The sequence below is a fragment of the Rhamphochromis longiceps genome, linkage group LG23 (assembly GCF_057381845.1).
Source record: "Rhamphochromis longiceps isolate RC_006_pf linkage group LG23, R_longiceps_female_GT1.1, whole genome shotgun sequence".
Taxonomy (NCBI): Eukaryota; Metazoa; Chordata; class Actinopteri; order Cichliformes; family Cichlidae; genus Rhamphochromis; species Rhamphochromis longiceps.
The window spans coordinates 3,894,398-3,922,044 of record NC_140578.1 but is presented as its reverse complement, the minus strand read 5'-3'; the positions used below and the strand labels follow the sequence as shown (position 1 = coordinate 3,922,044).

General features: G+C 41.6%; 1 protein-coding gene across 5 annotated transcripts; it reads left to right on the top strand.

Annotated features, from left to right (window-relative positions):
- Nucleotides 1-170: 170 nt before the first annotated feature.
- On the top strand, nt 171-25,913 carry ap3d1 (adaptor related protein complex 3 subunit delta 1). Of its 5 annotated transcripts, XM_085397564.1 has the most exons (35): nt 171-514; nt 3,843-3,938; nt 4,806-4,886; nt 5,100-5,180; nt 5,300-5,407; nt 5,575-5,704; nt 7,652-7,791; nt 7,926-7,999; nt 8,116-8,165; nt 8,559-8,608; nt 8,846-8,894; nt 10,625-10,770; nt 11,093-11,241; nt 11,353-11,583; nt 11,879-12,110; nt 12,247-12,392; nt 12,606-12,747; nt 13,852-13,923; nt 14,050-14,125; nt 14,311-14,510; nt 14,799-14,872; nt 16,026-16,049; nt 18,957-19,125; nt 19,307-19,450; nt 20,036-20,089; nt 21,730-21,834; nt 22,112-22,267; nt 22,978-23,025; nt 23,445-23,465; nt 23,773-23,962; nt 24,471-24,559; nt 24,814-24,899; nt 25,261-25,382; nt 25,556-25,635; nt 25,738-25,913. In XM_085397564.1, the coding sequence occupies exons 1-35, from the start codon at nt 419-421 to the stop codon at nt 25,831-25,833; spliced, it is 3,807 nt and encodes a 1,268-aa protein (XP_085253690.1). In that variant the 5' UTR covers nt 171-418; the 3' UTR covers nt 25,834-25,913. The 5 variants fall into 5 exon arrangements, with proteins under 5 accessions (XP_085253690.1, XP_085253694.1, XP_085253693.1 ...); XM_085397568.1 differs by lacking the exon at nt 20,036-20,089; XM_085397567.1 differs by lacking the exon at nt 16,026-16,049 and having other exon boundaries at nt 172-514.
- The last annotated feature ends 1,734 nt before the right edge of the window (nt 25,914-27,647 follow it).

The following is a 27,647-nucleotide window of genomic DNA, read 5'->3' as shown; positions in this document are numbered from 1 at the left end:
GATAAGTGGTTAAAATATCAGTGGAGTTGTTTAACTTTTTTAGGATTAAGAGAATAAACCTTCTGGCTCACAACAGACGCTAAGTGGGGAGGACGGGGTGGGTGGGGAGGACGAGCCCTTTAACTCAACTGATTCCCACATGAGAATCTCGCATAATGCTCCAAGTCAGCTGACTTTAGACGCCATTTTGTCAGCCATTTCCTACACCGATCCACTGCCAGCGTCTCTGCACAGCACAGGACGGCCCCGTCTGGCCTCAACTTCATCTGCCCGGGCTCAGTAAACAGCAGCGGACCCCGCAGCACATCACGGCACCCGGGTGGATGAGACACGGTGTAGCGCGTCGGTCGGCACCCCCTAGATCTCTGCAAGGCGCTCGGCCCCGCAGGACAGAAGCGGTACAAAGTCGCAGACAGTCATGGCTTTGAAGATTGTCAAAGGGAGCATCGATCGGATGTTCGATAAAAATCTCCAGGATTTAGTACGTGGCATCAGGAATCACAAGGAAGATGAGGTAAAACGAGCAAACCGTGACACCGGGGTGTTTTAAGCTTTACGTTCATTAACGTTTTTATAAGTCCAGCACACACACTGTACCGTTACCGTTATCGCTGACCAGCGGGCTAGCGCTGGGTAAGTTAACGTTAGGTAGGCTGGAAAGCTAGCGTTATCGTCAGCGGCTAACGCCGCTGCCTTGCTGGCTGGGTGGTAAACTGTCCTTTGCTTACTAACATGTTATTGGTTGCGACCTGTTACTGAGTCGGTAGAAACACAACTTCTCGGGTTTTAATAGAAAAATGCTGCCAACGTTACTGACAGCTAGCTAGTCTAGCTAACAGGCAGTTAGAGGAAGCATCTCGCTAGATCATTAAAGTTTACCAGTAGATTACTCACCGAGAGCACACCAGATATGCAGATATTTAGGCTCTTGTCGTTTATATTGTGAGCTAAAGGCTTTTTACTGTCAGGCCCGTTTGGTGAGAAGTATATGCAGTCACTTATTTGAGTTGACTTTGCAGCCACTTGGCCTCTGAATGAATGCTGTGATGAGTTGGTGAAGAGAGGCCTAATGTTTCGAGGGTTAGCTTAAAAATTCTAGTTGTAACTATTCTGGATTCGCAGATTAAATCTGAGCCTTTATATAATCTCGAAATGAGTCATCCAACATGTGCCGTGAAACGGCTCCTCATCCCTGCCACAGAGCTGTGGGTGATGACAGGCTCATCAAAGCATCTTGCTTTGAAGGGGCAGTCAGAGGGTGTGTGTGGGGGTTAGCCATCTGTTAACATCTGTCACATCATCCTATCTCTCCTATAAGCTCTGCGTTGGCTGCATCTAAACATATTGATGCTGTGAAATGCTATGTCAGGTAGTAAGGCAGGGTGGGTATGAAGTAGAGCCAGATACTGATATTGGCCCGTCTCAGACAAGATGCTTGGAGTAATTCGGAAATAGTCATCACACAGTTTGTCGAGCAAAATGCTCCAATTCTGTTGTTTACAATACTCTCAGGACTGTCTGCAGCATATTTATGAATGTCAGTCTGTCCAAGTTTCCACCAGTGCATGGGGAGGCTGCCATCCTGGGTCCAGCAGCCAGATCTTTTCTTAACTTTTTAACTAGTTTGTAAAATTCATAAACAAACAATAAGCACATCATATCCCTATTTTATCTATAACTCTAACATACCATATACATTCTGGCCAGAATACAGTATATCATACCATACCATATATACCATATCATATATGTTTGTTACACACTATATATGTTTGGGGGTTTTGTTTAACTTCCTTAAAAACTACATTGACTTTGGCTCCGTTATTAGGTGAACTATTCACCTAAAATCTGCCAAATCAAACATGCACAGCAAACCCTTTTGAACAATGGAGCAGTTCAAAGTAGCTTTTACTGTGAAGCACGATCCCTGATTGCTTCAAGCTGTACTGCTGTGTGCGCGCACCTACATCGTTGCTGTAGGGAAGATGCCAAATGTCAAGGTGGCACGTCTGACCTCAAGACTACTTTGAGATTTGATTTCTTCTCAGTATTGTTCAGCTAGAAGCACTAAACCGGCTTTATAGATGCTTTACTTTTACATTATATTACTTGTATTAAGACACAAATGCTGTCTGTGTCTATATTTGAGTTTTTGGAAATGGAAAAACAAGCATGTGGGTCAGTTTTGTCGTTCCAGGACGTTAGCGTTTGATCTCTTGCTTCGCTGTATAGTCTGAGCTGTTCACCAGTGGAAACCCAACCCAGGCAGCCTAGATAAGGTGGTGGTTACCCAGTCAACAGTGGGCAGTCTGCTAAAATATTAATACGCCTCTGTGTGTACTCTGAAGTGTGTGCCGAATATCCCACAGTTTCTCTGTTTGTTTTACACATGTGTGCAGAGTTTGTGCAAAGTTTCTGCATAGTTCATTCATTCACTGTCTCTCCCACGTCTTTGGAACAGCATCTGTATTGAATTAAGGTGTGAGGATTGGAAGTATGAATTTTACTCGCCTTTGTGATAGTGATCAGATTTTAAAAAGAATATAGCACTAGTTAGTTTCATCTAAGCCCAGTCATTCGTTTCTTGGAGCGTGCACGCCTTCAAATATATCTCCACCCCAGTATGTGTTACTGGCAGGAAGGTTGTCTGTGTTGGCCTTATGTCAACTATTTCAGTTATTTAAATTGGTTCTGGATGGATAACTGAAGAAGATTGTGATGGAGAAGCACTCTGTATATGCGTATGTCTGTTTGCTGATGGTGTGTTCAGGCCTTCACTCTTGATCGCTACAATTTCTCCAGGAGCGGGAGTAGCAGAGCGTAGTGTCCCCCCCCCCCCTCTAACACCACCTCCTGTCACTGTGCTGTCTCATGACTGCACACACATGACCAGCACACTCTCACACACTACAGAGCTATATGTGTATGTGTTTGTTTAGCAAGGTTGGTCCTTTCTATAATGGTTAAAAAAAAATTGACCTCAGTTTGTTCTGCACCGTTGAATGAAATGTGCTCCCAGTATTTTAGGAGAACTGATGTGATTTAGCAGTCATTATGAGAGTTGAGATTTCATTGTTATTCATTTTCCCAGAAATGGTTTTCTGGGAAAAAACTAATTTATTTAAAGATAAGTGGATAGATGGATGGATGCTTTGATAAACAGATATATAGATGATGGTGCTACTGATGCTAGCATCCTACAACATAATAAATACAATTGAAGATCTCTTTAACTGTGTAATTGTAGTAATAATGATATATAAAAGTGGCTGTTATTATTTCTTAATGTTTTTACGTTGAGTAGGATTTTTTTAAAAATTTAATTTCTTTTAATTGTTGGTCATTATAACTGAGATAATGTTTTCGTGGAAGAGAGAGCTGAGCACACCTCATTGTTCATTAGTATGGGTGGTGGACCGAAAACATCTAGCAGATTTGAAAACGGATAAATCCACACGGCAAACAGCTCCAGTGTAAGGGGTTTAATTTGCTGTGTGATGTCCCAAATTAATGGTAACTCTCTATTCATCACAAGTTTGAGTGTGAGCTTTGTGCACGAGATGAATGTATTTTCAGAACTGTTTATCAAAATATATTTATACCTGGCCCTGTAAATACCTACATACATCAAGCCACATGTGATAATCTTGTAGGTTAGTGGTAGAAAGAAAGAAGCAGTTAAAGTTGGGAAAAACACTCATTCAGTTCTTGGTTAGTGTCTTGGAAAGCGACAGCAGAAAGATCAAAATTTTCCAGCCTGCTCGCAGCCTCCCTCTCCGGATATCAGTCCACCTAATCTGATCTGGTGTCTGTTGTTTGCCCTCTCCTTTGTCTGCCCCCAGGCCAAGTACATCTCCACATGCATCGATGAGATCAAACAGGAGCTCAAGCAGGACAACATCGCTGTCAAAGCCAATGCTGTGTGCAAGCTCACCTACGTAAGACCTCTCACCCGCCACGGATTCACCGACTTTGTCTGTCAAATCTACTCTCTCTCACACACACACACACACACACACACACACACACACACACACATGAGCTATTGTATACACCTGTCAACATAAGCCCACCATGTGGCTTCGTTGTGCTGTAGCTTAGTAGCAAGTTATGCTGTTGTACTTTTCTTTACAGCACACCTAAAATTAACAAAGGAAAAAACTAAAAAACACAATAAAAAGACGAGACTCTGTTTATAACAACTACTTAGTTGTAGTGCAAGAATACTTGGCATATATTTTAATTCACAAATGAATCCTTCATCTGTCCTAAATCAGCTCCACTAGCATATTGTGACATATTTTGTTGACATGCACACAATGGAAAATTGCGACTTGCTGTGACACTGTAGATGAAAACCACACAAAAATCTGTGGTTAGTATCTTTTCTACCCAAACAGAAACAAGCTGAGTCAAATAAAGCCTTATTTCCTCTTATACTTTCATCAGATCAAATGGAAGTGCTACTATTTCGCAAAGTAAAGTAGTGCATTTTTACAAAAACACATTCAAGGCTGTGTGTGTGTTTCTTGTTTTTGTTAAGATTAGTCACTTCACAGCCAAACGTCGAGCAAGTGACACTTACTGAGAACATTGTCCAATTCCCGTTGAAATGAAATTGCTCTGTCTATTTATAGTCAAGGTACACATTTAGATTTAGATGTCTTGTTGTGGCCGGCATCAGTATTCACTTTGAGAGCTTTCAGCCCAAATCAATTATTCTCTCTCTGTACCTCGCCGGAGCAGCTTAGAGCTCACCCTCTTCCTTTTAGTCACAATCTATGTCTGTCTCCTCTATGTTGCAGCTTCAAATGCTGGGCTATGACGTCAGCTGGGCTGCTTTCAACATCGTTGAAGTCATGAGTTCCTCAAAGTTCACGTACAAGGTAAGTCTGGGATGTCAGGATTGGTCGTGGAAGTGCAGGACAGAGTAATGCAAATGGAAAGGAAGATGCACACCCAGAATTTACAAAGTGATGTAGTCACAGCTGAGTGAGCTGTATAAGTGGATCTCTGTGGTGCTGCAACAGGCTGACGAATGTTTGTAGTAATGTAATATAATAGCAGTATGTTCTTTATGCTTGCTTGCTTTCCTACAGAGGATTGGCTACCTGGCAGCCTCACAGTGCTTTCATGAGAACACAGACGTCATCATGCTGACAACCAATCAAATTCGAAAGGTCAGCGATGCACATGTTTTGTGAACTCTGTAAATATCTCCTTACTGTTAGTTTTCCCTCAGCTAATATTTTCTTTCTTTTTTGTTTTTCTTCCTATTTTTTTAATCTATTTCTCCCAGGATCTCAGCAGCCCCAACCAGTATGACACAGGTGTTGCCCTCACTGGTCTGTCTTGTTTTGTGACCCCTGACTTAGCTCGGGACTTAGCTAATGACATCATGACATTGGTGAGTAAGTCCTGAGGTGTACCCACATGACTTCTGCTCTTTTCTCTTTTTCTTTTTTTGCTCGTTACCATTTACTTCAGTCAAATAAGCTGTCATTCCAGGGTTGTTGTTTTTTTTGTTTTTTTTTTACATCTTTAAAAATGTGTATTTACTGTCTTCTACTGCAGATGTCCCACACTAAACCTTACATCAGAAAAAAAGCTGTGTTGATCATGTATAAGGTGTTTCTCAAGTATCCCGAGTCCCTGCGCCCAGCTTTTCCCAGGCTCAAGGAGAAACTCGAGGACCCAGACCCAGGTATCAGAAAACACAGTATTTATCCAGTCTGCTAGGGAACGTTTGTTTCTCATTTCCGCTCATGAAAAAGAGAGATCATTTGCTGGTTTTTCTAGTACATTTGATTTGTGCCCCATGTCCACAAACCTTTTGTTTTCACTGAGCTTTAATAGACACAGCTGGAACTTTTGGGGCCTCTGTGTACATGAACCGAGCGCCACATGATATTTTTTTTGGTTAAAATCATACTCTCAGATTTGGGCGATGACTGTCTTTTTTTTACTAATCACATCGTGAGCCAATCAAGCTTTTCCTAAGTTCATTTGGAAAAAATTACAAAAGGTACAGAAAAATTTGGACAGTGTTATTATTTTTAAGGTGCTGTTTTTAAGTATTTTTTTAAGTGTAGTTGTTAGTAACTGTTGATTGTGTATATAAATGGTGGATTAAGCCACCTTGATGTCACATTTTACCCAAGATTAGCTGTTTGGTGGCTGCTGAAGAAAACACTAGAATTTGACTCACCACCACTGAAGCACATTTTTTTTGGATACTTTAACAAGACAATAAAGCTTCTTTCAGGTTTATGTGTAATTAATTTAACGCAGTTGTGTCAAATACTGGCATATTTATTTCCCTACGGACGGCGTACGAAAAGGGGTTTTCAGGCCAACTTGACTGTGCTTGACATGGATGACGCTCCGTGTTGGTCAAATGCTGATTGGTTGACAAATGGGCCAGAACAGGGAAGGGATCGATGGCAGAGTTCACTGGGAATTGAAAGAGCTTGGGAAAAAAATTTAAAGATCCAAAAATACAGCATGAAAAGTACAGATTGTGGCTACAGTGGATACTTCTCGTTGTTTGTAACACTTGGTTTCACTTCATCATTTAGTATGTCATAACTTTGCTTTGCTCAGCGGCTGGCTGACAGAATAAGCAAGAGTCGCCCACATACTGGTTGTAACATGTTGTGCAGTGCCCCCATCCACAGCAGACGCTGACTCCAAGCAGACAGGCTGTCCATGGACTGCTAGTGGACGACCAAGGTGTTATCACTGCTGAAGCATCATTTTAGCTAAATTCACAAGGGTACACCACAGCAGATGGAGCCTTGGCTTTTTTAGCCCTTCTGTGTTGGTTTTGAGTTCTAGATTATCAGGTTGCTGCTTTTTGGTAAATTTGCCAAAGTTGGCCTGCTCGTCTTATGTTTCCGTACCAGCAATAGCTATTCCCGTGGACTTCACCGCGTCGTTCAGCTACCGCTTCTGTGAGTCTCACATCCTTCCAACAGACTCCAGCTGGGAATGTTAGTCCTTGTATTGTTATCTGCTGCAAACTGGACAGCAGCTGCAAGTAGAGCTTGCACCAGATGAAGAAGTGGTTTTGTGAGTCACTCCACTAAGCTGTCTAAGGCTGCAGAGCAAAGCAAGCGATACTGTCACCAGCTGCAGTCCAAGACACTACAGTTGGACTTGCAGGGGTCGAAAGACTCGGTGGAGAAGCAGCTAATGGTTAGCAACACCAGAACTTTTACAATAAAGTATACTCCAGAAAGCATTACAAATTAAGACTGTCCACAATATAAGACATCAGATCCCCTAACTGAACCCCATAAATGATTCAGCAGCAACGAATATGTGATTAAAGAAGGCTTGGGTATGGTGCTGAGCCAGGACTTCCAAGACTGCAAGACAATACTGCTGACTCTCTTCTGGTTTTAGATGGTTTCATACTTACTACTCTACTCTATTTAATATCTCACTTTTTTATCCAGTTATGACGACAGTACAAATTCCATTCTTTTATTATTACATGCTTTGTTTTGTATGTTGGACTGCAGTCATTGGACATTACATTTTTTTTCTTTAATAACAGACTACATAGTTTTTCAATGTTCTTTTAAAGAAATTAAGCTTTTGTAGTTTTCAATACTTGTTTCCTGATGTTATATTCCTTTCCTTTTAGGCGTCCAGTCAGCAGCAGTAAATGTCATATGTGAGCTGGCCAGGAGAAATCCTAAGAACTACCTGTCATTGGCCCCGCTTTTCTTCAAACTCATGACTTCCTCTACTAACAACTGGGTTCTCATTAAGATCATAAAGCTGGTAAGACTTTACATTTACATTTTAGTAGTTAGTAACTGAATAGATTTAAATATATACTTTTATATATTTAGTGTACCAGCTTCTGAAAGGTGATTGTGGACAAACAAAATCCAGAAATTCTGTGTATCTTGTAGTTTGGTGCACTCACACCGTTGGAGCCACGGTTGGGGAAGAAATTGATTGAACCTCTAACAAATCTAATCCACAGGTGAGAGGAAATTCTCTTTTATTGTATTTCCCGTAGACGGTACAACAGTCTAATCTGATAAACAGCTCAATAATAATTCTAAACTTTCTCACCGTCCTGATGTTTTTCTCTCACAGTACCTCTGCCATGTCTCTGCTGTATGAATGTGTCAACACTGTGATTGCAGGTCAGTACAGCTGTTCTGTGGGTCACATCAAATCTCACTTAGCTTAGTGGCCCCAGCCCCATGTTTATTTCATCGTTTCAGTATATTTTTGCATCTGTGTTGAGAAATAAGCTTATACATTGATCTTCAAAAAATACAGTGTAGTGTCTTATCTGTATTTGCTCTTTTCAGTCCTCCTACGTGCTAAAACCACATTTTCTTAGCTTTGCTTGAATGAATAAGTGGAATTTGTACAAGTTAAATTTTAACTTGTATACTGGCGCTTAAACATCCTTGAGATTTAGCAGAGGTCTTTTTCCTCACGTGTTCTGATCTTTATTTGTTTTGGGTTTTTTAAACTTGCTCATAAAAAATCGTTCTCAGATGTAATTGTTTCCTTGTGCTACATTACAGTGTTGATTTCTTTGTCCTCGGGGATGCCTAACCACAGTGCTAGTATCCAGGTAATCTCCTCAGTTCCTCTCTTTCATCAACATATTCACGTGTTTAGTTGCAGATTTTTAACCCTTTCCACTCCAGTTGAATCACAGTGCATGCCGTCTGATCCAACATAGCTTAAGTAGAAACACAGCAGCCATCAGACAGGCCAGAAAGTCTCACAAAGCTCCTGGTGTGGAAAGGTTTTCCGTGGTGATAACAGATCTGTCCCTCTCCCTCTCTGTTTTTTGTCTCTCCCACAGCTCTGTGTGCAGAAACTGCGAATCCTGATAGAAGACTCGGACCAGAACTGTGAGCCCTCTGTCAATGCCTGCAGTGTGTCATTTTCTCATTGTCTGCGTGTTTTTGACTATGGAACAGTCCACCCTTTTAGACGACAATAACATAGACCTCCTGACTCTGGATAACTCGAACATTACTACCTTTTCACTCTCAATTGGGCGTCCTGCTTGGAATACCATTGCACTTAAGTCACATCCACCCGGTTTCCAACAGAATAGACACAAAAAATTACCCAATTTTAATTTTTTAAAAATATTTTCTTTGCTTCACTCTAGAGGGGCTTAAATTTGTTATACTATAAGTTGTTATTACATTCTCTTTGCACACAGCCATTTGGAGCTTAGATTTCTACATTCGGGTATTCGAGTTGTCTGGATCTTAAAACGTAGATAACTGTGCGTGTGTAAAGTAAATTGTAGACTCCTGGTCATAGGCTACATCCACTCTAAAATGTTTCCCATATCAGTCCTAAATCACTGTAATAGTGAGTACTCAAAGGCATAAAGTCATGCTTTTTAAAAGGAAAACTTATTAGTGTGGACATGGCCTTAATAGAGTAGACTGTGAACCTGTGGTTCAATGTTTTATCCTTTCATTGATCACTGCTGTGCCCCTGTTTCGTTTCACAGTTATACTTGGGTATAAAACTTTCCAAAACATCAGTGAGTAAAGCCGTAAATATGTAGCGATTCCCTTGTGACGATGCTTAACTGGTAAAGTATTTAATCTCAGGGCCCACTTAAAAGCCCTGAGTAAATTCATGTAGAACACTTGTTGAATTAGGACTGAGTAAAAGTCAGGTCACATACTTTTTGGTGATGATGCCATTAGATGGAGTGCAGGTAACTAAGGGTTCAGTCACATTTAGGCATGTATCATTATTGGGTTATTATTGCCAACCAGTCAGGGTTGGCAGCATTATTATTATTAATAATAATAATAATGATAATAATGATAATAGTTATTAATATTAATTATAAATGTTATTGATAAATACTTGGTGAGCTTAAATGAGTCTTCAAAAATGCAATGCCAGCTGAAAATGGAGAATTTTCACCTTCAAAGTAAAAGTTGTGCTTTACCATCTTCTTCTGCCTCTTCCATGCAAAATAAGGGCGACCATGGCAACATGCTAGCAACCAAAACGGTCACAATTAAAACCATAGGTTAAAAGAAATATGTTTCAAAAATGTGTGTAGCTTTTTCTTGTTCAGCACATCACTGAACTTCCACAAGTCCACATCAGTGGTCACTTCTCTAATCTAAGCACTGCAGTGATCAGCTTCACTGATCCAAGGTCAGTATAACACCCTTTTATTGATCACAGAACCTGAGAGGGGGGGGAATGAGCTGCCAGGGGTATGAGAAAGGATAAAGCAAAACAAGACTGTGTCCCAGTGTGTGTTGTCCCGTGTGCGTGTTTGTATGTCCTTTCCATCTTTTTGTGTGTTTTGTGTTTATTTCCTGTTTTAATTTATTTTTGTTTTTGCTGTGTGATTTATATTTTTTATAGATTAGCGAAGTGAAGATGAGCATAGAAAGAGTTCATAGTGTATTAAAGTTATTACATACATATGATTATTACTGCAGTCACAGTAATGTAAAGCTAATCAGGTTTAAGAGTGATGGCATATAGCAAGGTGAACAAAATATACTTGGTAACGTGTGGAGATTTCAAGGGTTGTTGTGTGTCCTTTTTTAACTACACTAAGGTAGCGTGTTTTTGCGTATTTCTGTAGTGAAGTATTTGGGCCTGCTGGCGATGTCAAAGATCCTGAAGACCCACCCCAAATCAGTGCAGTCTCATAAAGACCTCATTCTCCAGTGTCTGGATGACAAGGATGAGTCCATCCGTCTGAGAGCTCTGGACTTGCTCTATGGCATGGTATGCAGCCAAACTTTTGACTTTTGTTTTATTCAGTGTTCACGAAAACTAATGTTGAATATTTTTAGATCCGGATTATGCTTGTTTCAGTCTATTCTAAAGAATACGGTGCAATGCAATACAAAAAACAGAACTTTCGCTGTAACTACTTTGCTGTAGCTCGGTATAATAAAACGGCTTTGCTAGCACTCACACACTAAAGTGTCAAGTACAATAGATACCGTAAACTGTTACTGCCAACTGTAGAACTCTGCAAATGGTGCTGTTTGATCTAGTAAAGTAATAATTCTCTGTGGTCACTTGTGGGTTCTGCTCTTTGCAGGTGTCCAAGAAGAACTTGATGGAGATCGTAAAGAAGCTGATGATACATGTAGACAAAGCCGAAGGAACCACCTACAGAGATGAACTGCTCACAAAAATCATTGACATCTGCAGTCAGAGCAACTACCAGTATATCACCAACTTTGAATGGTTAGTTTACCAGCAGCACTGTCCTGTGCTTCACTCTGAGGTGTGTCAGTTTGCTTTACATTTGCTGTTTGTTGTAGTTATATACACGCCCTCTCCATGTCTGCCCAACAGGTACATTAGTATCCTAGTAGAGCTGACCCGACTAGAGGGCACACGGCACGGCCACCTCATTGCCTCTCAGATGCTGGATGTGGCCATACGAGTCAAAGCCATCCGGGTCTTTGCTGTTGCCCAGATGGCTACCCTGCTGGACAACGCCCACCTGCTGACAGGCAACATGCAGAGAAACGGCATCTGTGAAGTGTTGTATGCTGCAGCCTGGATCTGTGGGGAATTCTCAGAGTAAGTCATTAGAAGTAGTCAGTATAGTTGGTATATTTAAACTCTCTGCCTGACGCTAAAGGTTTGGCAAACAGAAGAGACAGAGCAAATACCGTTTTACTCTGTAAGAGCAGATGAGTCAGGACAGAGTTAATGCAGTCATATAATATGTAGTATGTAGTGTGTTGTGTGTATTTATTTTGCACAGTCACAAATGTGTGTAACCCAAACACTGTACTGCTGTATCTGTTTGGGAACCTTCCTGAGGGTTGAGAGTACCAAACCTGAAATAACAGAAATCTTCCCCTCGTTTTAGACACCTGGAGAATCCCGTGCAGACTTTGGAGGCCATGCTGCGTCCTAAGGTCGCGACCCTACCTGGTCACATCCAGGCTGTATATGTGCAGAATGCAGCCAAGCTGTTTGCCACCATCCTGAAGAACCAAGAGGGGAACACAGACAGCACAGCTGCACAGGAAACCAGCCAGATGATGATAGACAGGCTACCACTGTTTGTCCAGAGTGCTAACCTCGAGGTGCAGGAGAGGGTAAGATAAATGAAGACTGAAAGAGCCAGAGTCCTTACAGAGCCTGACCTTTAATGCTTCACAGATTACAAGGTTACCTACTGCATACAAATCGGATAAATACCTGCAATCTACAGTTCCTCTCCTTTTTCCTCAGGCGTCCTGCATCCTGCAGCTAGTTAAATACATCCAGAAACTGCAGCAGAAGGATGTAGAAGTAGCAGAAGAAGTCAGCGCGTTGTTTGCTGGAGAACTCAATCCTGTAGCTCCAAAGGCACAGAAGAAAGTGCCTGTTCCCGAAGGGTACGTTGGCTCAGCACATGAGATAAACAAAACAAAACTGCAATATCACATATTTTTACAGTTTATAATCTTTTTGCTTAAAATGCAGTGTTTTTGTTTCTCACCTTTGAGGTGTAGCAGCAAGAGTAACTAAAACGTTTCGGCATTTATGCTGCATGTGTCTGCTTTTGAGTTTTTCATAATGGAATACAACAACCATGTTTGTGTGTGTAGGCTGGACCTGGATGCTTGGATCAATGAGCCTCCTTCTGAAAGCGAGTCTGAGGATGAGCAACCCAAGGCTATTTTTACCAAGGAGGAGCCCAAACACTCTCGCCCCCGTCACACAGAGGTGGACGAGAAAGAGCTGGCAAGGGTGCGTAGGTTGGTCTTTGTATCATTGATAAACTGCAAAGAGCAGTTATGATCCAGGACTCCATGTCCAAATTAGTTTTTTGTTTTAGCTTGTAACATTTGAGGTGTTTAACCTTTTTGTGTTGTTACTGAAATTTTTATAATGTCAGCTGAAAAAATTGCCACCATGAGTAAGAAATAGTTTCAAAGCAACTTCTCAATTTTAACTGATGGAACATAGAACAAAAACAGTACACAACTCTGACTTTTTTGTTGTTGTTTTAACGGACAGGATTAGTAAAAGTCTCATCATTTTCATACCGTTTTCTTTTACAAAGTGCTGACTAATAGAAAGAGTAGAGTATGGTTTAAAGTGATCATGGAGGAAAAGAGGAACAGAGATGTTGGCCCTGCAGTCACTACATGTTAATGCCACCTCAGCAGATGGGTTTCCCTTAAAAAAGCCTTAAAACCAGTTGGACTTGTGCTTTCTTTATCAGGGGAAATTGACATTTGGTTTTCCATCTTCCCCTCTGAAATAACTTTTCGTATCTGAATTAATTTTGTTCTGAGTGTTGCTCTGTGGCTCTTCTGCCACCTAAGACAGAGGTTTGAGGTTGGGGAGGAAACTGTCTGCAGATTGGACGAATCCGGTCCTGTAAGCACTAATTCCAACAGTAGGAAATCCCACCGTGTGCACTTCTTCTGATCTGTAGCAGTCATAGACGCGCATCAAGACTTTGAAGCAGAATTGTAAGGTTTGATCTTAGTTTTAGAAAGTGACAGACCGACGATGCTGCCAGCACTGTTTCTAGTCTTGGATATGAATTATTTATTGTTTCGGTACATTACTTTAAATGTTGTTATATGCCAAAGCCTTCAGGTTTTTTCATCATTGATTTTTTTTTATTTATTTTTTATTTTTTATTTTTTTTTAAATGAACGGTAACATATGTGATAAAATGGTCTGTGACTGTTTATTAAAGTTGCCATTGACTCAGAATCAATATTAATCTCCTCAGACTCACAGTTAGTAAATCTGGCTTCCCCCTTGGATCCCAGCTCATGCTATAAGTGACGTAGGCTGTTCGTGAATTCATATTATATTTCTTGTTTCCACTACAAGAGGAGAGAAGCCAGAAAGCAGGAGCAAGCCAACAACCCATTCTACATCAAGGCCTCTCCATCTTCTCAGAAGGTATGCTCACCGTCTTCAGTAATTACTTTGTGTTGGTAGTCATTTTCACTGCACAGGGTATTTAGTAAAAGTAGTTACGCTCATGTATGGCAAAACCCTTTTTGAGATGAATTCTTTTATGTGTAGGTGTACCAGGAAGCTCCAGGAGTGGAACACATCCCAGTCGTGCAGATTGATCTCAGCGTGCCTCTCAAAGTCCCAGGTGGGACACGCAATCCTTATATTACTACAAAAACTAAAAAAAGGAACCCCAATATAACTATCATAACTTCACCTGAATCTAAGTGCAGCCTTACTTGCAAACATACTGTTGTGTCACAATTTTTCTATTCGTATACTGAAAATTATCAACGTTACCCTTAGCTACAACTCCCTCCCACCCCACAGGTCTGCCTATGTCTGACCAATACGTTAAACTAGAGGAGGAGCGTCGGCAGAAAGAGAGAGCAGAGAAAAAGAAGAAGGAGAAGAAGAAGAGGAAAGAAAAACGCAGTGGGCGAGGGAAGAAACACGACTCAGGCCCAGAGAGCGAGGAGGACATCACACCTGCACATGTGGTCGACATTGTTACAGAGGAGATGCCAGAGGTAGGCATGTGGTGACATCAATGGAAGAAGACTTTTTATAAATACTAAGTTTAAAACATTCTGTAAGTTGTTGTTGAAGCCTTCTTTTTCCGCCTGGTCCTTCTTTCTATGTAGTGTTGAAAGTTTTATTACTTTATTATTTAATTTAGTTAATGTTAATTATTTTACACTGACATGTTCAAGGAAAATCATTTTCACTCAGTTTTTTATAAATATATTTTTACTGTATCATCACAAAGATCACTGGAAGTCAGTAGCTCAGCTAATCTCTTGTGTTTTGTCCTACAGAATGCCTTACCCAGCGATGACGATGACAAAGACCCCAATGACCCTCACAAAGCCCTGGACATCGACCTGGACAAGTGAGTTTTATTTTACATGTGTTCGACCTTCATCACTTTAACTGCTGATTTTGAAGATGCTGAAGTCATCATTTTTATATCTAAACTAGTCTGCCAGGCACTGAAATTTAAGATTTTCCACCCAAAGTTGTTGTTTGTGTTGTGTACCTTGTTTTAAAGCTGGAGGATTTCTAGTTTGAAGTCCAGTTATGTCAGAAAATAACTGAATAGTGAGTTCAACAGAGAGCTGTTTGAAAGGAATCTATCAAAGTCAAACTGAAAAGCAGACTTTAGGTTAAATTCAAGTGGTTGAACAAAGAAATCGTATCAACAACCAGATGTAGCTTATTTACAGTCCTGTGTCATTGGGGCTGTTTTGTGGACAGATTTAGGCTGTTTTTTTGAATTAAGCATGTAAAAGGTTTGCAGTCGATTCCAAGTGTAGCGTTTGCATTTGGAAGCAGTTCATTCAAATTCAAATGCAAAAGCCGTTCTCAAAGGGGATCTTATTTCAAATGAATCGAGCCAAACCTAGCGTGCACAAATAAAACAAATTTACTAGAGAGAGTGTGGGAACATAAGAAGTGGCCAAATCAGCATTTTGGAACATTCAGAAAAAAATGAAGCACCTGTGAACATGAAAAGGCCCAGGCCATGATGTAAGTCAGCAGTGGTGCATGATCGCAGGATGCTTTCCATGGTAAAGAAAAAACACATCACAGCATCTAGGCAGGACACTAATCTCCACAATGTAGACACACGATTAGCCAAAAACGCCTTTAAAAAATAATAAGCCATGAACTTTGATTCCCTGCAATTATGTCAAGTTGTCCAATTATATTTGAGTTGATGAAAATGGAGGACTTTGTATAAAAATGACCACTGTGGTCAATGCTAATATTTTTCTTAAATCCTCCAAATTTAACCTAAAAGTTGCATTTTAATCCTTTTGTTTCAAACCTGTTGTTTTGGTGTACTGAGGCAGAGAGATAAAAACTGTTGCTCTCCAAACATTTCATGAAAGTGTAGTTTTAGCATTTACTCCTGAAGCTTTCCAGTCACAGCATTAAAGCCAGTGTGACCGGCCCTCTCCCTCCTCGCACTCCTCCTCATGCTTTCTGCTTCCTCTTTTCTGTGCCTACACACATCCATTACTGCCTCTTTGTGTGGGCAGCTTATTGGAAACAACTGCGCGCAGGTGAGTAGCACCCCAGCCATAGGGCCTGACCTCTGACTGTGCACAGGTCACCTTTGTCTTTCTCTCTGTCTTGCTTTCCAAGTAGCTGTCCTGCTCTTTTCAACTAATATAGCTGTCTGTTCCTTACCTATCTGAAGCTTGTAATGTCCACTTTCTCTTTTTGCTCTTCTTCCCTTCGATCTGTTCTTTAGTTGTAGCATTTGACCTAGTGATGCATAACGATATTGTAGTATCCCGCCTCTCTTAAAACTGCTTCTTCTTCTTTTTTATTTTTTTTAATGTTCTTGAAAATATCAGCATCTCTATTTCTGAACAAGCAGTTCTGATTTATCTGTCCTTAAAGAAAGGGAAACAAAATGATTTCCTAGAAAGAAAGAAAATAAGAACTGGCTGCTGATGTTCTCAGGACTTAATCTTTCACCCTTTAAATTCCCAGAATAGTTTCCTAAAAGCATGTTGGCTCTTCTTTTTCTTGTACTGGGCAATCGGCATCAACATGCTTTTAGAAACCTATCCCAGCGGTTCGACGCAATAGTGTAATTCTTTTCTCTTAGATCTGCTCAGCTGAGTTTAGTAGACTTGGCATGCCCCCAGACTGTCTCCAGCTGTTTTTAAGTGGATACGCTTTGCCTGCCCTCAGTGGAAAAAGATGTGGCCTTAAGCCAAGGATAGAATGTGGATCGTTTGAATAATGTGTTGATGAGATCATGCAGGACAAGCTGTAAACAGTTTTGGTCTTATAAATTAATGTTTACTTACAAAAACACATGTGGAAGTCTTTCTTTTGGATTGTAATTCTAAAAGAAAAATGACACCACAAAAGCAAGGTTACTTAATTCTAGGAATTTAAAGCTGAAAGAATAAAACCAAAAAAGAAAATTTACTTAAATTGGAGACTGATGACACAGCATGGTTTTATATAATATCTATATTAGATTTTATATTATATATAAAGATTTTCCAACAGGGGGCTATAGTGCATGCTACTAACTCCTAATTTCCGGCTTTTAAGACATACAGTGGGGCAAAAAAGTATTTAGTCAGCCACCGATTGTGCAAGTTCCCCCACCTAAAATGATGACAGAGGTCAGTAATTTGCACCAGAGGTACACTTCAACTGTGAGAGACAGAATGTGAAAAAAAAATCCATGAATCCACATGGTAGGATTTGTAAAGAATTTATTCGTAAATCAGGGTGGAAAATAAGTATTTGGTCAATAACAAAAATACAACTCAATACTTTGTAACATAACCTTTGTTGGCAATAACAGAGGTCAAACGTTTACTATAGGTCTTTACCAGGTTTGCACACACAGTAGCTGGTATTTTGGCCCATTCCTCCATGCAGATCTTCTCGAGAGCAGTGATGTTTTGGGGCTGTCGCCGAGCAACACGGACTTTCAACTCCCGCCACAGATTTTCTATGGGGTTGAGGTCTGGAGACTGGCTAGGCCACTCCAGGACTTTCAAATGCTTCTTACGGAGCCACTCCTTTGTTGCCCGGGCGGTGTGTTTTGGATCATTGTCATGTTGGAAGACCCAGCCTCGTTTCATCTTCAAAGTTCTCACTGATGGAAGGAGGTTTTGGCTCAAAATCTCACGATACATGGCCCCATTCATTCTGTCCTTAACACGGATCAGTCGTCCTGTCCCCTTGGCAGAAAAACAGCCCCATAGCATGATGTTTCCACCCCCATGCTTCACAGTAGGTATGGTGTTCTTGGGATGCAACTCAGTATTCTTCTTCCTCCAAACACGACGAGTTGAGTTTATACCAAAAAGTTCTACTTTGGTTTCATCTGACCACATGACATTCTCCCAATCCTCTGCTGTATCATCCATGTGCTCTCTGGCAAACTTCAGACGGGCCTGGACATGCACTGGCTTCAGCAGCGGAACACGTCTGGCACTGCGGGATTTGATTCCCTGCCGTTGTAGTGTGTTACTGATGGTGACCTTTGTTACTTTGGTCCCAGCTCTCTGCAGGTCATTCACCAGGTCCCCCCGTGTGGTTCTGGGATCTTTGCTCACCGTTCTCATGATCATTTTGACCCCACGGGATGAGATCTTGCGTGGAGCCCCAGATCGAGGGAGATTATCAGTGGTCTTGTATGTCTTCCATTTTCTGATGATTGCTCCCACAGTTGATTTTTTCACACCAAGCTGCTTGCCTATTGTAGATTCACTCTTCCCAGTCTGGTGCAGGTCTACAATACTTTTCCTGGTGTCCTTCGAAAGCTCTTTGGTCTTGGCCATAGCGGAGTTTGGAGTCTGACTGTTTGCGGCTGTGGACAGGTGTCTTTTATACAGATGATGAGTTCAAGCAGGTGCCATTCATACAGGTAACGAGTGGGGGACAGAAAAGCTTCTTACAGAAGACGTTACAGGTCTGTGAGAGCCAGAGATTTTCCTTGTTTGAGGTGACCAAATACTTATTTTCCACCCTAATTTACGAATAAATTCTTTACAAATCCTACCATGTGAATTCATGGATTTTTTTTTTTTCACATTCTGTCTCTCACAGTTGAAGTGTACCTCAGGTGCAAATTACTGACCTCTGTCATCATTTTAAGTGGGGGAACTTGCACAATCGGTGGCTGACTAAATACTTTTTTGCCCCACTGTAAGTTTACCAGCTCTTATCACTTCAGTATGGAGGACGTTATTAGGATCGATCGACCGTGTGGAGCTCTGCTAGAGGAATGTCTTGTGCTTTGAATGAGACCTGGCTGCTTCACAGTGCAGAACATGTGCTTGAGAATGGTGGATTGCTGCACCCTACATGCCTTGTTCACCTTTAACAATTAATACTCAAGGAATGCATCTTTCAGATGATGTAGCCCAGGAGGATCAAAATCACCTCCCAGTTAGAGTTAAAATATGTATCTGTATGTTTTGTTTGTGCAGGCCGCTTGCAGACAGCGAGAAGCTACCGGTCAGGTCACATCGTGCAGCGGGGGCTCCAAAAAGCTCTGCTGAGGATGGAGAGGCAGAAAATGCCACGCCACAGGAACCCAAGAAGAAGAGCAGCAAAGAAAAGAGGGACAAGAAGAAAGATAAAGAGAGGGATAGGAAGGTGAGGTTAAGATGCTGGAAACATTTCCCACCTTCTGGTCATAAATCAGATTCACGGAGCACTCAGAGCGAGGGGAGAACAGTAGTGCGCTGTCAGCTGCGCCGTCACAATTTGATGACTCAGTGTTTGCATTTCTTAACCTGACTGACACCGACTGGAATATATTCTCCTGTTTTCACAGAGGAGCAAAGAAGAGAAGAAGAAGAAAAAACACAAACATGAAGAAAAGGAGGAGGATCTTCTTGGAGGTCAAGCAGAAGAGCCCGTGGTCCAATCGGAAGAAACGAAGGAGGTGGAAGCACAGCCCACTTCAACTAGTGCTGAGGTACGCCTTTATAACATGTTGGACCGAGGATGTTTCCTACGCGGCGCCGCAGTTTGTATCTAACATCCAAACACTGGTTTTAATTACCAGATCTATAAAATTATAATTAAAATGGCTTAAAGGATACCTTAAGGCAGTGGTTCCCAAACTTTTTTGCTAGGTCCCCCTTTGTTTTACAAGAAAAAATTTTTTTTTTGTTTTGTTTTTCCTTTTCGTACCGCGCCCCCCTGCAATGGCTCTGCGCCCCTCCTAGGGGGCGGGCCCCACACTTTGGGAAGGTCTGCCTTAAGGAGTGCTCTACAAATTCTGTCAAATGGTTAAATGCAAGCAGACACGTTTTATCATGTTCATTAACTCGGCGCTTCCATTGCTTTTTCCCAGCCTGTCTTTCAATCGGCTATAGCGATCAAGTATCAGTTTCCTCGTAGCCGACTGTGCAGTCTCTTGCCAAATACTTGATTTATTCATGAAACAGGACAGTGTATTCTCTGTATCCATTTTCATGAATAGTAGTAAGACACAGAACCTGTTTGGCCCTCACCCCTCTCACCTCCTCGCGCTCCTCTCCCTCCCTTCCTCTTTTAGGTTTCGGACCTGGATTTCTGGCTCTCAAATGCTCCAGTGCCCTCTAACACCCAGGTTGAGTCACGCCCCTCTTTCTCTCTCTCTCGCTCTCTTTCTGTCTCTCTCACCCTGTCCTGCCCACATCTGTTCAGTTTCATGACACGGTTTTCAATCAACCTGCCTCAGACATTGGTGTAACCATACATTCTGTCTCTGCTGCCCTTCAGTTGTTCCTTTTTTTTTTTTTCCTCCCCTCTGCATCTTTTGACACTGCCTCTCTTTCACAGGGCTCACAACACTATATTCTGTCATTTTCCAGCACCCTTCTGCTTTCTAGCATGTGTGTGTACACAGTATGTATCTGTATTTGTCTCGCACTTCTTCTTGCCTTGTGTTGTGTCAGTCATGATGTCAGAACAGGTGCTGTTACTTTTTATTGTTTTGTTTTTGTTTTTTGTGATCTTTATTTATTGATTTCTTTATTTTTGAAGAAGTGACAATGGACCAAATGTCACTAATATGTCTTTGAACCAGTGTGGTCCTGGTACCCCCCCCACACACACACACACACACACACACACACACACACACACACACACACACACACACACACACACACACACACACACACACAAACTCCAAACAGAAGCTGGAGTTATTTTAGTGGTAGACAGGATATGTGAGCTTCAGCTAACAGTTATTGCTGGGATAGCCTTTCATGGTTCTAGGTTGGACACCAGCACCGCAGTGGTGGAAGAGGGGTAAACGGCTCCCCAGAAATTGGCCCAGAGTCCTTTCCTCTTACGTCACCACTGTATGAGCACAATATCCACTCTCCATTATCTCTTCAGTGTGGGGCCATAATTATCTTTGTTTCTGTTTGAAAACAAAGTAGAATTTCCCAAATCAGCTGCTAAACTTCACCTTTACTAATAGACTTTTTGATGACTTTTTTCTTTCATTTAAAAAAAATAGGAAAATTACTTTCTCAGTTGTTTTAAATTAAATCTATGTGGCCTGTGGTCATGCCAGGACAGCGCTCTCACACCATTTCCAGCTTGTTTAAATAAGCTAAGCTATCCAGTTGCTCCACTATTTCATCCTGACTGTTCCATGAAAAGACTGAATAACAGGCACACTGTTTCCTTAGCTATACATGTAACATGACTGTACGCTCAGATCTGTCAGGCCTTTTAACTTTCCCTTTGGGCATTTCTGTTATTAATCATTTGAACTGTCAGCCCAAGAGTTAAAGCTGCCCCAGTAATATGCATCGATGTCTTCGTGGAACGCTTGTTTTTGTTCTGGCTGTCACACCAGCGTCCCAGATCATACTATTGCATATATTTAGCTTGTCAGTCAGCCTGCTTCAGTTTCGAGCAGCACCCAGTGTAGCTGTTTAGTGCAGTGGATCCAGCAGTTGTACAGCAAAACCACTGTAGGTGTAGAGGTCCATACAAACATGATATGCTCATGTTTAGCGTTCTTCCATGCAATACTCTTGGCTCATTGTACCTGATGTTTGTTTGTGGTGTCACTCAGCTCAGTAGGTTGCAGGTGATCATGAATGACTTCTCTTATGAATGACTGAGTGAACTCACTAACCTCACTTACCTATGTCAACACAGAAGTGGTAGAAAGTTTTGCATGTGTTAAACGCTGTGGTTGTTCTTGTTTGTGTGTTTATTTGGTGGCGTGCTGGTGTATCTGAACAGGAAGCAGCAACAGTAGCAGAAGCAGCCCCAGCGCCCGAGGCGCCTGCTGGCACAGCGGCCGACTCTGAGCCCGAGGAGCCCAAAGACACCGAGACGGAGGAGAGTGTGAGTTAACGCAGACGAGGCAATAGTTGGAAGGAACAAAGTTTGACAGCACTGCTTGAGATTCCAGTTTAACCCCGACTGGACTCGGGGAATTGGCAACTCTAATTCTGATACATTTGTGTGAACGATGTGTCGCAGACCTGCCAGTTTCTGTGGGCTCTGGGGGAGTAATTCTGCCACTTTGTGTTTTATTTTCATTAGCATTAACACTCAATAGCGATTAAACATCACTTCAGGAAATTTATCTCCTTCTCCTTCTTTGGGTTTTTCTCTATAGAAGTCCTCCAAGCACAAGAAGAAGAAGCAGAAAAAAGAGAAGGAAGAGAAGGAGAAGAAAAAGAAAAAGAAGCATCATCACCATCACCACCACAGCGATGGAGGTGGAGAGGAGTCTGTGCAGAATGGCACCGTCGAGGAGGAGGAGCCTCTGCCGGTCAGTGTCGAACAACCACAACATTAAACTTAACCGATCATTACTTTTAATTTGTAAACTATGGGTTAGGTTTCCTAAATCAGAATTGGTACAGCAAAATGTACACGTACAAAGAATTAGGCTCATTCTTTTTCTTCATTGCTCTCAATTTACTTAACAGAATAGATAAGAAACATTACTGATAAAAGCACGACACAGACAATAGCAATTTGTATAGCATATTTAAATGTGCAGTGCGCCAAGATCTTGGAATAAAACATTTACCAAGCTGGGGATGGATAACTGGTTACTATACAGTATATACATGAGGAATTGATGATATAGATGTATAGGTATGTACAATACCATATTGATACGTACAACAAAACATTATGTACAGCACTCTTTGGTTTTAGCATTTGATGGATGTTAAAGTAGAGATGATATGAGTGAAGTAAAAATTAAATTGGCATCTTTGTGTCATTCCTCTTCGATTGAAAACAGACAAACAAAAGCTTACTGACCTCAAAGACACGAATAACTCAAAGCCGCATGTAGGCAGTATAATTTATCATCATTCATCTGAGCTCCACTGGGTAAACCCACTTACTGCTGCCAGCACACACTGCCTTCCTTGTTATATAGCAGCTAGGTAGGAGCTCCTGTTGCCTAGTTAGCATGCTTAGTGGCTGAGAACGCCTCCTCTGACCTGAGCTCTTCTCTCCTTTCAGCCCATGTCCAATTACTGCCTGCTGGCTGAGAACTCCTACATCAAGATGGTGAGTGATGGTGACTGCGATGCCAGGCTTTGGAAATTTGTTTTGCTCTCAATTTGTTAAAATAATTCCGGTCTCATTTTGGCCATGGAAACATTTAATTTTCGAATTTAATTTTTAGCATCCAAAGCTGCTCATGCCTTCTCCAATCTAATAGTTTGCATTGTTAATTAAAATGCAACAAGGGAACCAGATTGTGATAAATATTCTGCTTTATTTCGACATTTTGGGTTCTTCTGTTTACTTTAGTGAGACAATAAATAAAATAATTTTCTTGCTACATTATAGCGCACATTTCTTTCTAGATGCTGAGAAAGAGAAACGTTGTTGTTTCCAAGATCCAGCATGTGGAGTAATTAGAGTTAAAAAAACCAAAAAGAACTATCATATACAGATTTCTTTTTCTCTTCCTCTCTTTAAAGATGATGGAGGATGCTGATCAGGTATTGGTTAAAGTTTTGTCCTAGATGTGTTTCTCTCTGGTCTCGTTGCTCTTTACAGGCCTTCCTCCTTGGGCAGACTAATTTATGTTTCTCTAGCGCAGCAGCGCTCGGTTTCTGAGAATGATTCTGTCCTTGTGATTATCTCCTTGTGTTCACTTCTTGGAAATGGTGATGTGTGCTCTGGATCTGGGTAATGACTCTGATTTGCCTTGTTAACACTGTGTAAAAGAGAGGAAAGATGAGACCGTAATTCACTGTTCCAAAATCCACGTTTAGCACTTTCCTTGTTTTCCCTCTTCCCCGTAAGGTGTGTGACATCCAGGGGAACCTACAGGACGGCAGTCAGGTGGTGGTGTCTGTCATCTTTGAAAATAAGAGTGACAGCTTCCTCAAATCCATGGAGTTCAATGTGCTGGACTCTCTGAACTCCAAGCTGCAGAGGCCAGAAGGGTCAGGTCCACATGATGGCCTTACCGTCCCCTTCCAGCTTCCCCCTGGTCAGTTATTATCTAAAGAAAAATCGTGTATGAATCCATCCATCCATGACTGTGAATTAAAAGCCCATAGCCCCCCTCAAATCTTTAGTATTCATATTTTGGAGGGGCATCCAATCAGAAGTAAGTTAGCTTAAACTGTGGTTGAATTGAGCTGAAAGAGTTTTTGTTTGTTTCTTTTGTTCAGGCAGATTATTATCTGAGGCCCAGGATAAGATAAATTAGTATTACTTAAACCATGTAAAGCTAGTCTAGCATAACCCAAGATGGAAAATATGGGGTTGGAAATGGGCATCATAGTTATCCTTTGCTATAATATTGGCTTACTAAAAAAATAAAATAAAACAAGCATTTTCCTGGTAATTGTAGTGGGGCTTTTCAGAATAAATGTCCATCCTTTTTACTGAGTTACAGATGATTCAAGCAGCAACTTAAAAAATTGTATTATATGAGTTTTTAAAGTTGTTGAGTTCCATGATTTGATGCTGAGAGCTTCTGTTTTTTCTTGTAGGAGTGTCCAATGAAGCACGATTTGTCTTCACTGTGCAGAGCATCGTAATGCCGCAGAAGCTGAAAGGAACCCTCACCTTTATTGTAAAGGTTCGTAGGAAAAGCAAACAAGTGCCGTGTATACTAAAAAGAAAACAAAATCTAATGAAAAAGCTGAAATCCAAATGAAACGCAAACAAGATTGACAGGATTTTTTATACATTATTATTAAACCTGCGGCTTAATTAATTCATCTTTTGTATTTGTAATACTAGAGTTGGCCTAGTAGCAGATGAGTTAATTCTGAGACCTATGAAGGAATCAAACAGGTGTTTTTAATATGCCGTTTTGCTCCATTCCCACAGAACGAGGACTCCTCCACTCATGAGAAACTGGACTTCAAACTGCACTTTACCTGCACCTCCTACCTGATCACTACTCCTTGTTACAGGTTGGTTATGCCACTCCTCCATTCATATCAGAGTTTCAGTGAGTCATTTAAACTTTTTAAAGAAGCTGTTGAAACTCCTCTCAAAGTGTTTCCAGGGAGAAATCTTTGGAGTGGGAGAGTTTGTAGACTGAGTGGTGAGACTGTGGTTTAAGCGTGGCAGTAGAAAATGGCCATCTTTGAGGAAGAATAAATATCAGTAAATTTCACTTGTACTTGTTTTAAGATAGAGCTTGTGTGAAATTTTAAATTAAAAAGATCAAGAACCACGGTCTGGGAATCATTAAAATCTGTTGAATCTTCGTTAGATTTTAGTAATGGAGAAATCTAAAACTGACTTCTTTTTGTTCTTTTGCTCTCTCAGTGATGCGTTTGCAAAGTTGCTGGAGTCGGGAGATCTGAAGAGCAGCTCTGTCAGACTGGAGGGAGTTAACATGCCCTTCCATCACCTTCTGGCCAGGATCTGCTTCCACCACCACTTTTCTGGTACCTTTACATTATCACTTTTTTCGGGGGACCTGAAACCTGTGCTACTTCACATGCAGGAAATTACAATCATCAGAGGGGAATGTTTGAAAAGTGTATTAATGCTGGGTAATTTTGACATTAATTCTGATGCGCTGCATTTGTGATTGTGCTTCTTTCTCGTCTTTGATTAGTTGTGGAGAGGATCGACTCCTGTGCCTCCATGTACAGCAGGTCTATCCAGGGTCACCATGTCTGTCTGCTGGTCAAAACTGTAAGCGACAATAACATAAATCTGAGTTAAAACCGAAGATGAAAAGAGTTTTCAGGTGGTGATGCTGACATTGTCCCCCACTTCTCTCCCCCTCTCTCCCAGTCTGGTCAGACTGTGTCCATTGACGCTAAATGTGACGAGCCAACGCTGCTTGGGAATGTGCTGGATGAGATCAAGCAGACCTTCTCTCAGTGCTGATTGTGTCTGACAGCCGAAGGGTGCCCCACCCTCCACCCTACCGCTCCATCCCGCCCCTCCCTCACTGAAACACAACATAATCACGTTACGAAACACTGCGACTGGCACTTCCAGTATCGCCCTATTTATTAGTCTGCAGATTTGCAAGATTTCTTTCCCCTTCTCAGCTTCTCCAGCGCCCCACACTTTGCCCCTCTTTGCACTCTGTGGTCACTCCCTCACACTTGATGTTGCTTTACAGACTCATTGTGTACATGCTTCATCTTCTCTGCAGTGTAATTTTCATTTTTACTTCCTAGTTTTCGAACAGCCGCCCTGTTGCACCCCGACTCTGACTGAGCTCCCGTTTCTGGACGCCTGGCGTCCTCTTCTCTTTCCTGCGTCTCTTTCCGCCCTCCACTCTGTCGGGAATTCAATCTGTGACGGTCGCGTCATGTAATGTTGACAACTGGACTTTTGCTGTTAATGGTTGAATTGTATTTTTACTGTTTTGACGTTTTTGTCTTTGGTTTGTTTTGTTGTTTTGTCTTTTCTTTTTCTTTATCTTTGTCTGAAACCTGACTGCGCCTTCATCTAATCCCCTTCTTTACTGCTCACTAAAATCTGTGTGTGCTGCTCATCTGTGTAGGCCTTGAAAAAAGATAAATCAGGTGATTGACTCTTTTTTCGGACTAGATGGGCGCTATAACCTGCTCACCCACCACTGACCTGGTGCCTGGAGAAGACCAGACACTGGGCAAGTGCAATGAGAGGAGAGCAGAGGTGAAACCAAAGCTACAAATAAGGCATGGGTTTTAAGCTTGTATCGGGGTGCTTTTGCCCTACTTGCCTCTTGGCGAGGCTCAGAGCAGATCTGCTGGTGTTTAGTTGAACCGAATCCTTGTGTCTCTACGGGTGATTGTACAGTAGTTCAGTAGTTTTGCTCTGTGCCTTAGCCCTGCAGTCTGACCTACTCCGGCACTTCATAAGTCTTGTAGAGCCCCCACCTCTCCCCTGAGTGCACTGATCCAACAGTGCTAAACTGCAGATTGACCCTCCCCAAGGACTTTGAACATATCATTCCTTTGGCAAATCCAGTGCAATGTGAGGTTTCTATTACACCTGACAAAGCCACCTGTGTTCTACCACGCATGGATGGTTTAGTTATTGTATAGAAGATGTAATAATATTGTAAAGCAGGATGCTGTTCTTTGTCTGAAGGCAGGTCGTCACTTGGCCAACGTGTTCACGGAATAATCTGACATAAAGAGCTGACATCACTGTCCTCTGTGGGGGGGGGAAAGACAACCTGTGACAAGTTAAAGGACACCACACTTATACTCCCAGTCTGCCTGTACTGTTTCTTTTAAAACTGCTGGTCTGCATATGAGATTGCTAAAAGTCATTTACTACTAAGCGGACGCTGTTAACTGGTCAGTGGCTTGAGGCGCCCTGTGAGTCAGTATTAATCAACACGGCTTCCACAGTAAGGAAGCGTCGCCTCTGTCAGCAGCAGCAGTTGTGTGGTTTTTGTCTGTCCTCGTGAAATATTTGCACCCGTCTCCCTCTCATGCATCACAGAAAAAGCCAGCTGACCCACCCATATAAATCCCCCCATGTTTCTTTTTCCCTCCAGAAACTGCCTTGCTACTTTGTGTGTATGTGTGTGTTAGGAGAGACTTTAAAGAAAACACAACACCCGACTTCCTGCTGAACTCTGTTTGATGTCTTCATTTGGATCATTCATGTTTAAAGCAACCACCCCGTCCACTTCAACTGATCCTTGTAGTAGCAAGAGTGAAAGGAAAAAAAGACTTGGTAGCGTCTCTGTTCAT

Bases quoted from the DNA above. Each gene is read 5' to 3' on its own strand.
- ap3d1 (XM_085397564.1), top strand. From the start codon at position 419: ATGGCTTTGAAGATTGTCAAAGGGAGCATCGATCGGATGTTCGATAAA. The intron at 8,895-10,624 runs GTGAGCCCTCTG...GTATTTCTGTAG, and splicing joins AGAAGACTCGGACCAGAACT to TGAAGTATTTGGGCCTGCTG. The intron at 12,111-12,246 runs GTAAGATAAATG...CTTTTTCCTCAG, and splicing joins ACCTCGAGGTGCAGGAGAGG to GCGTCCTGCATCCTGCAGCT.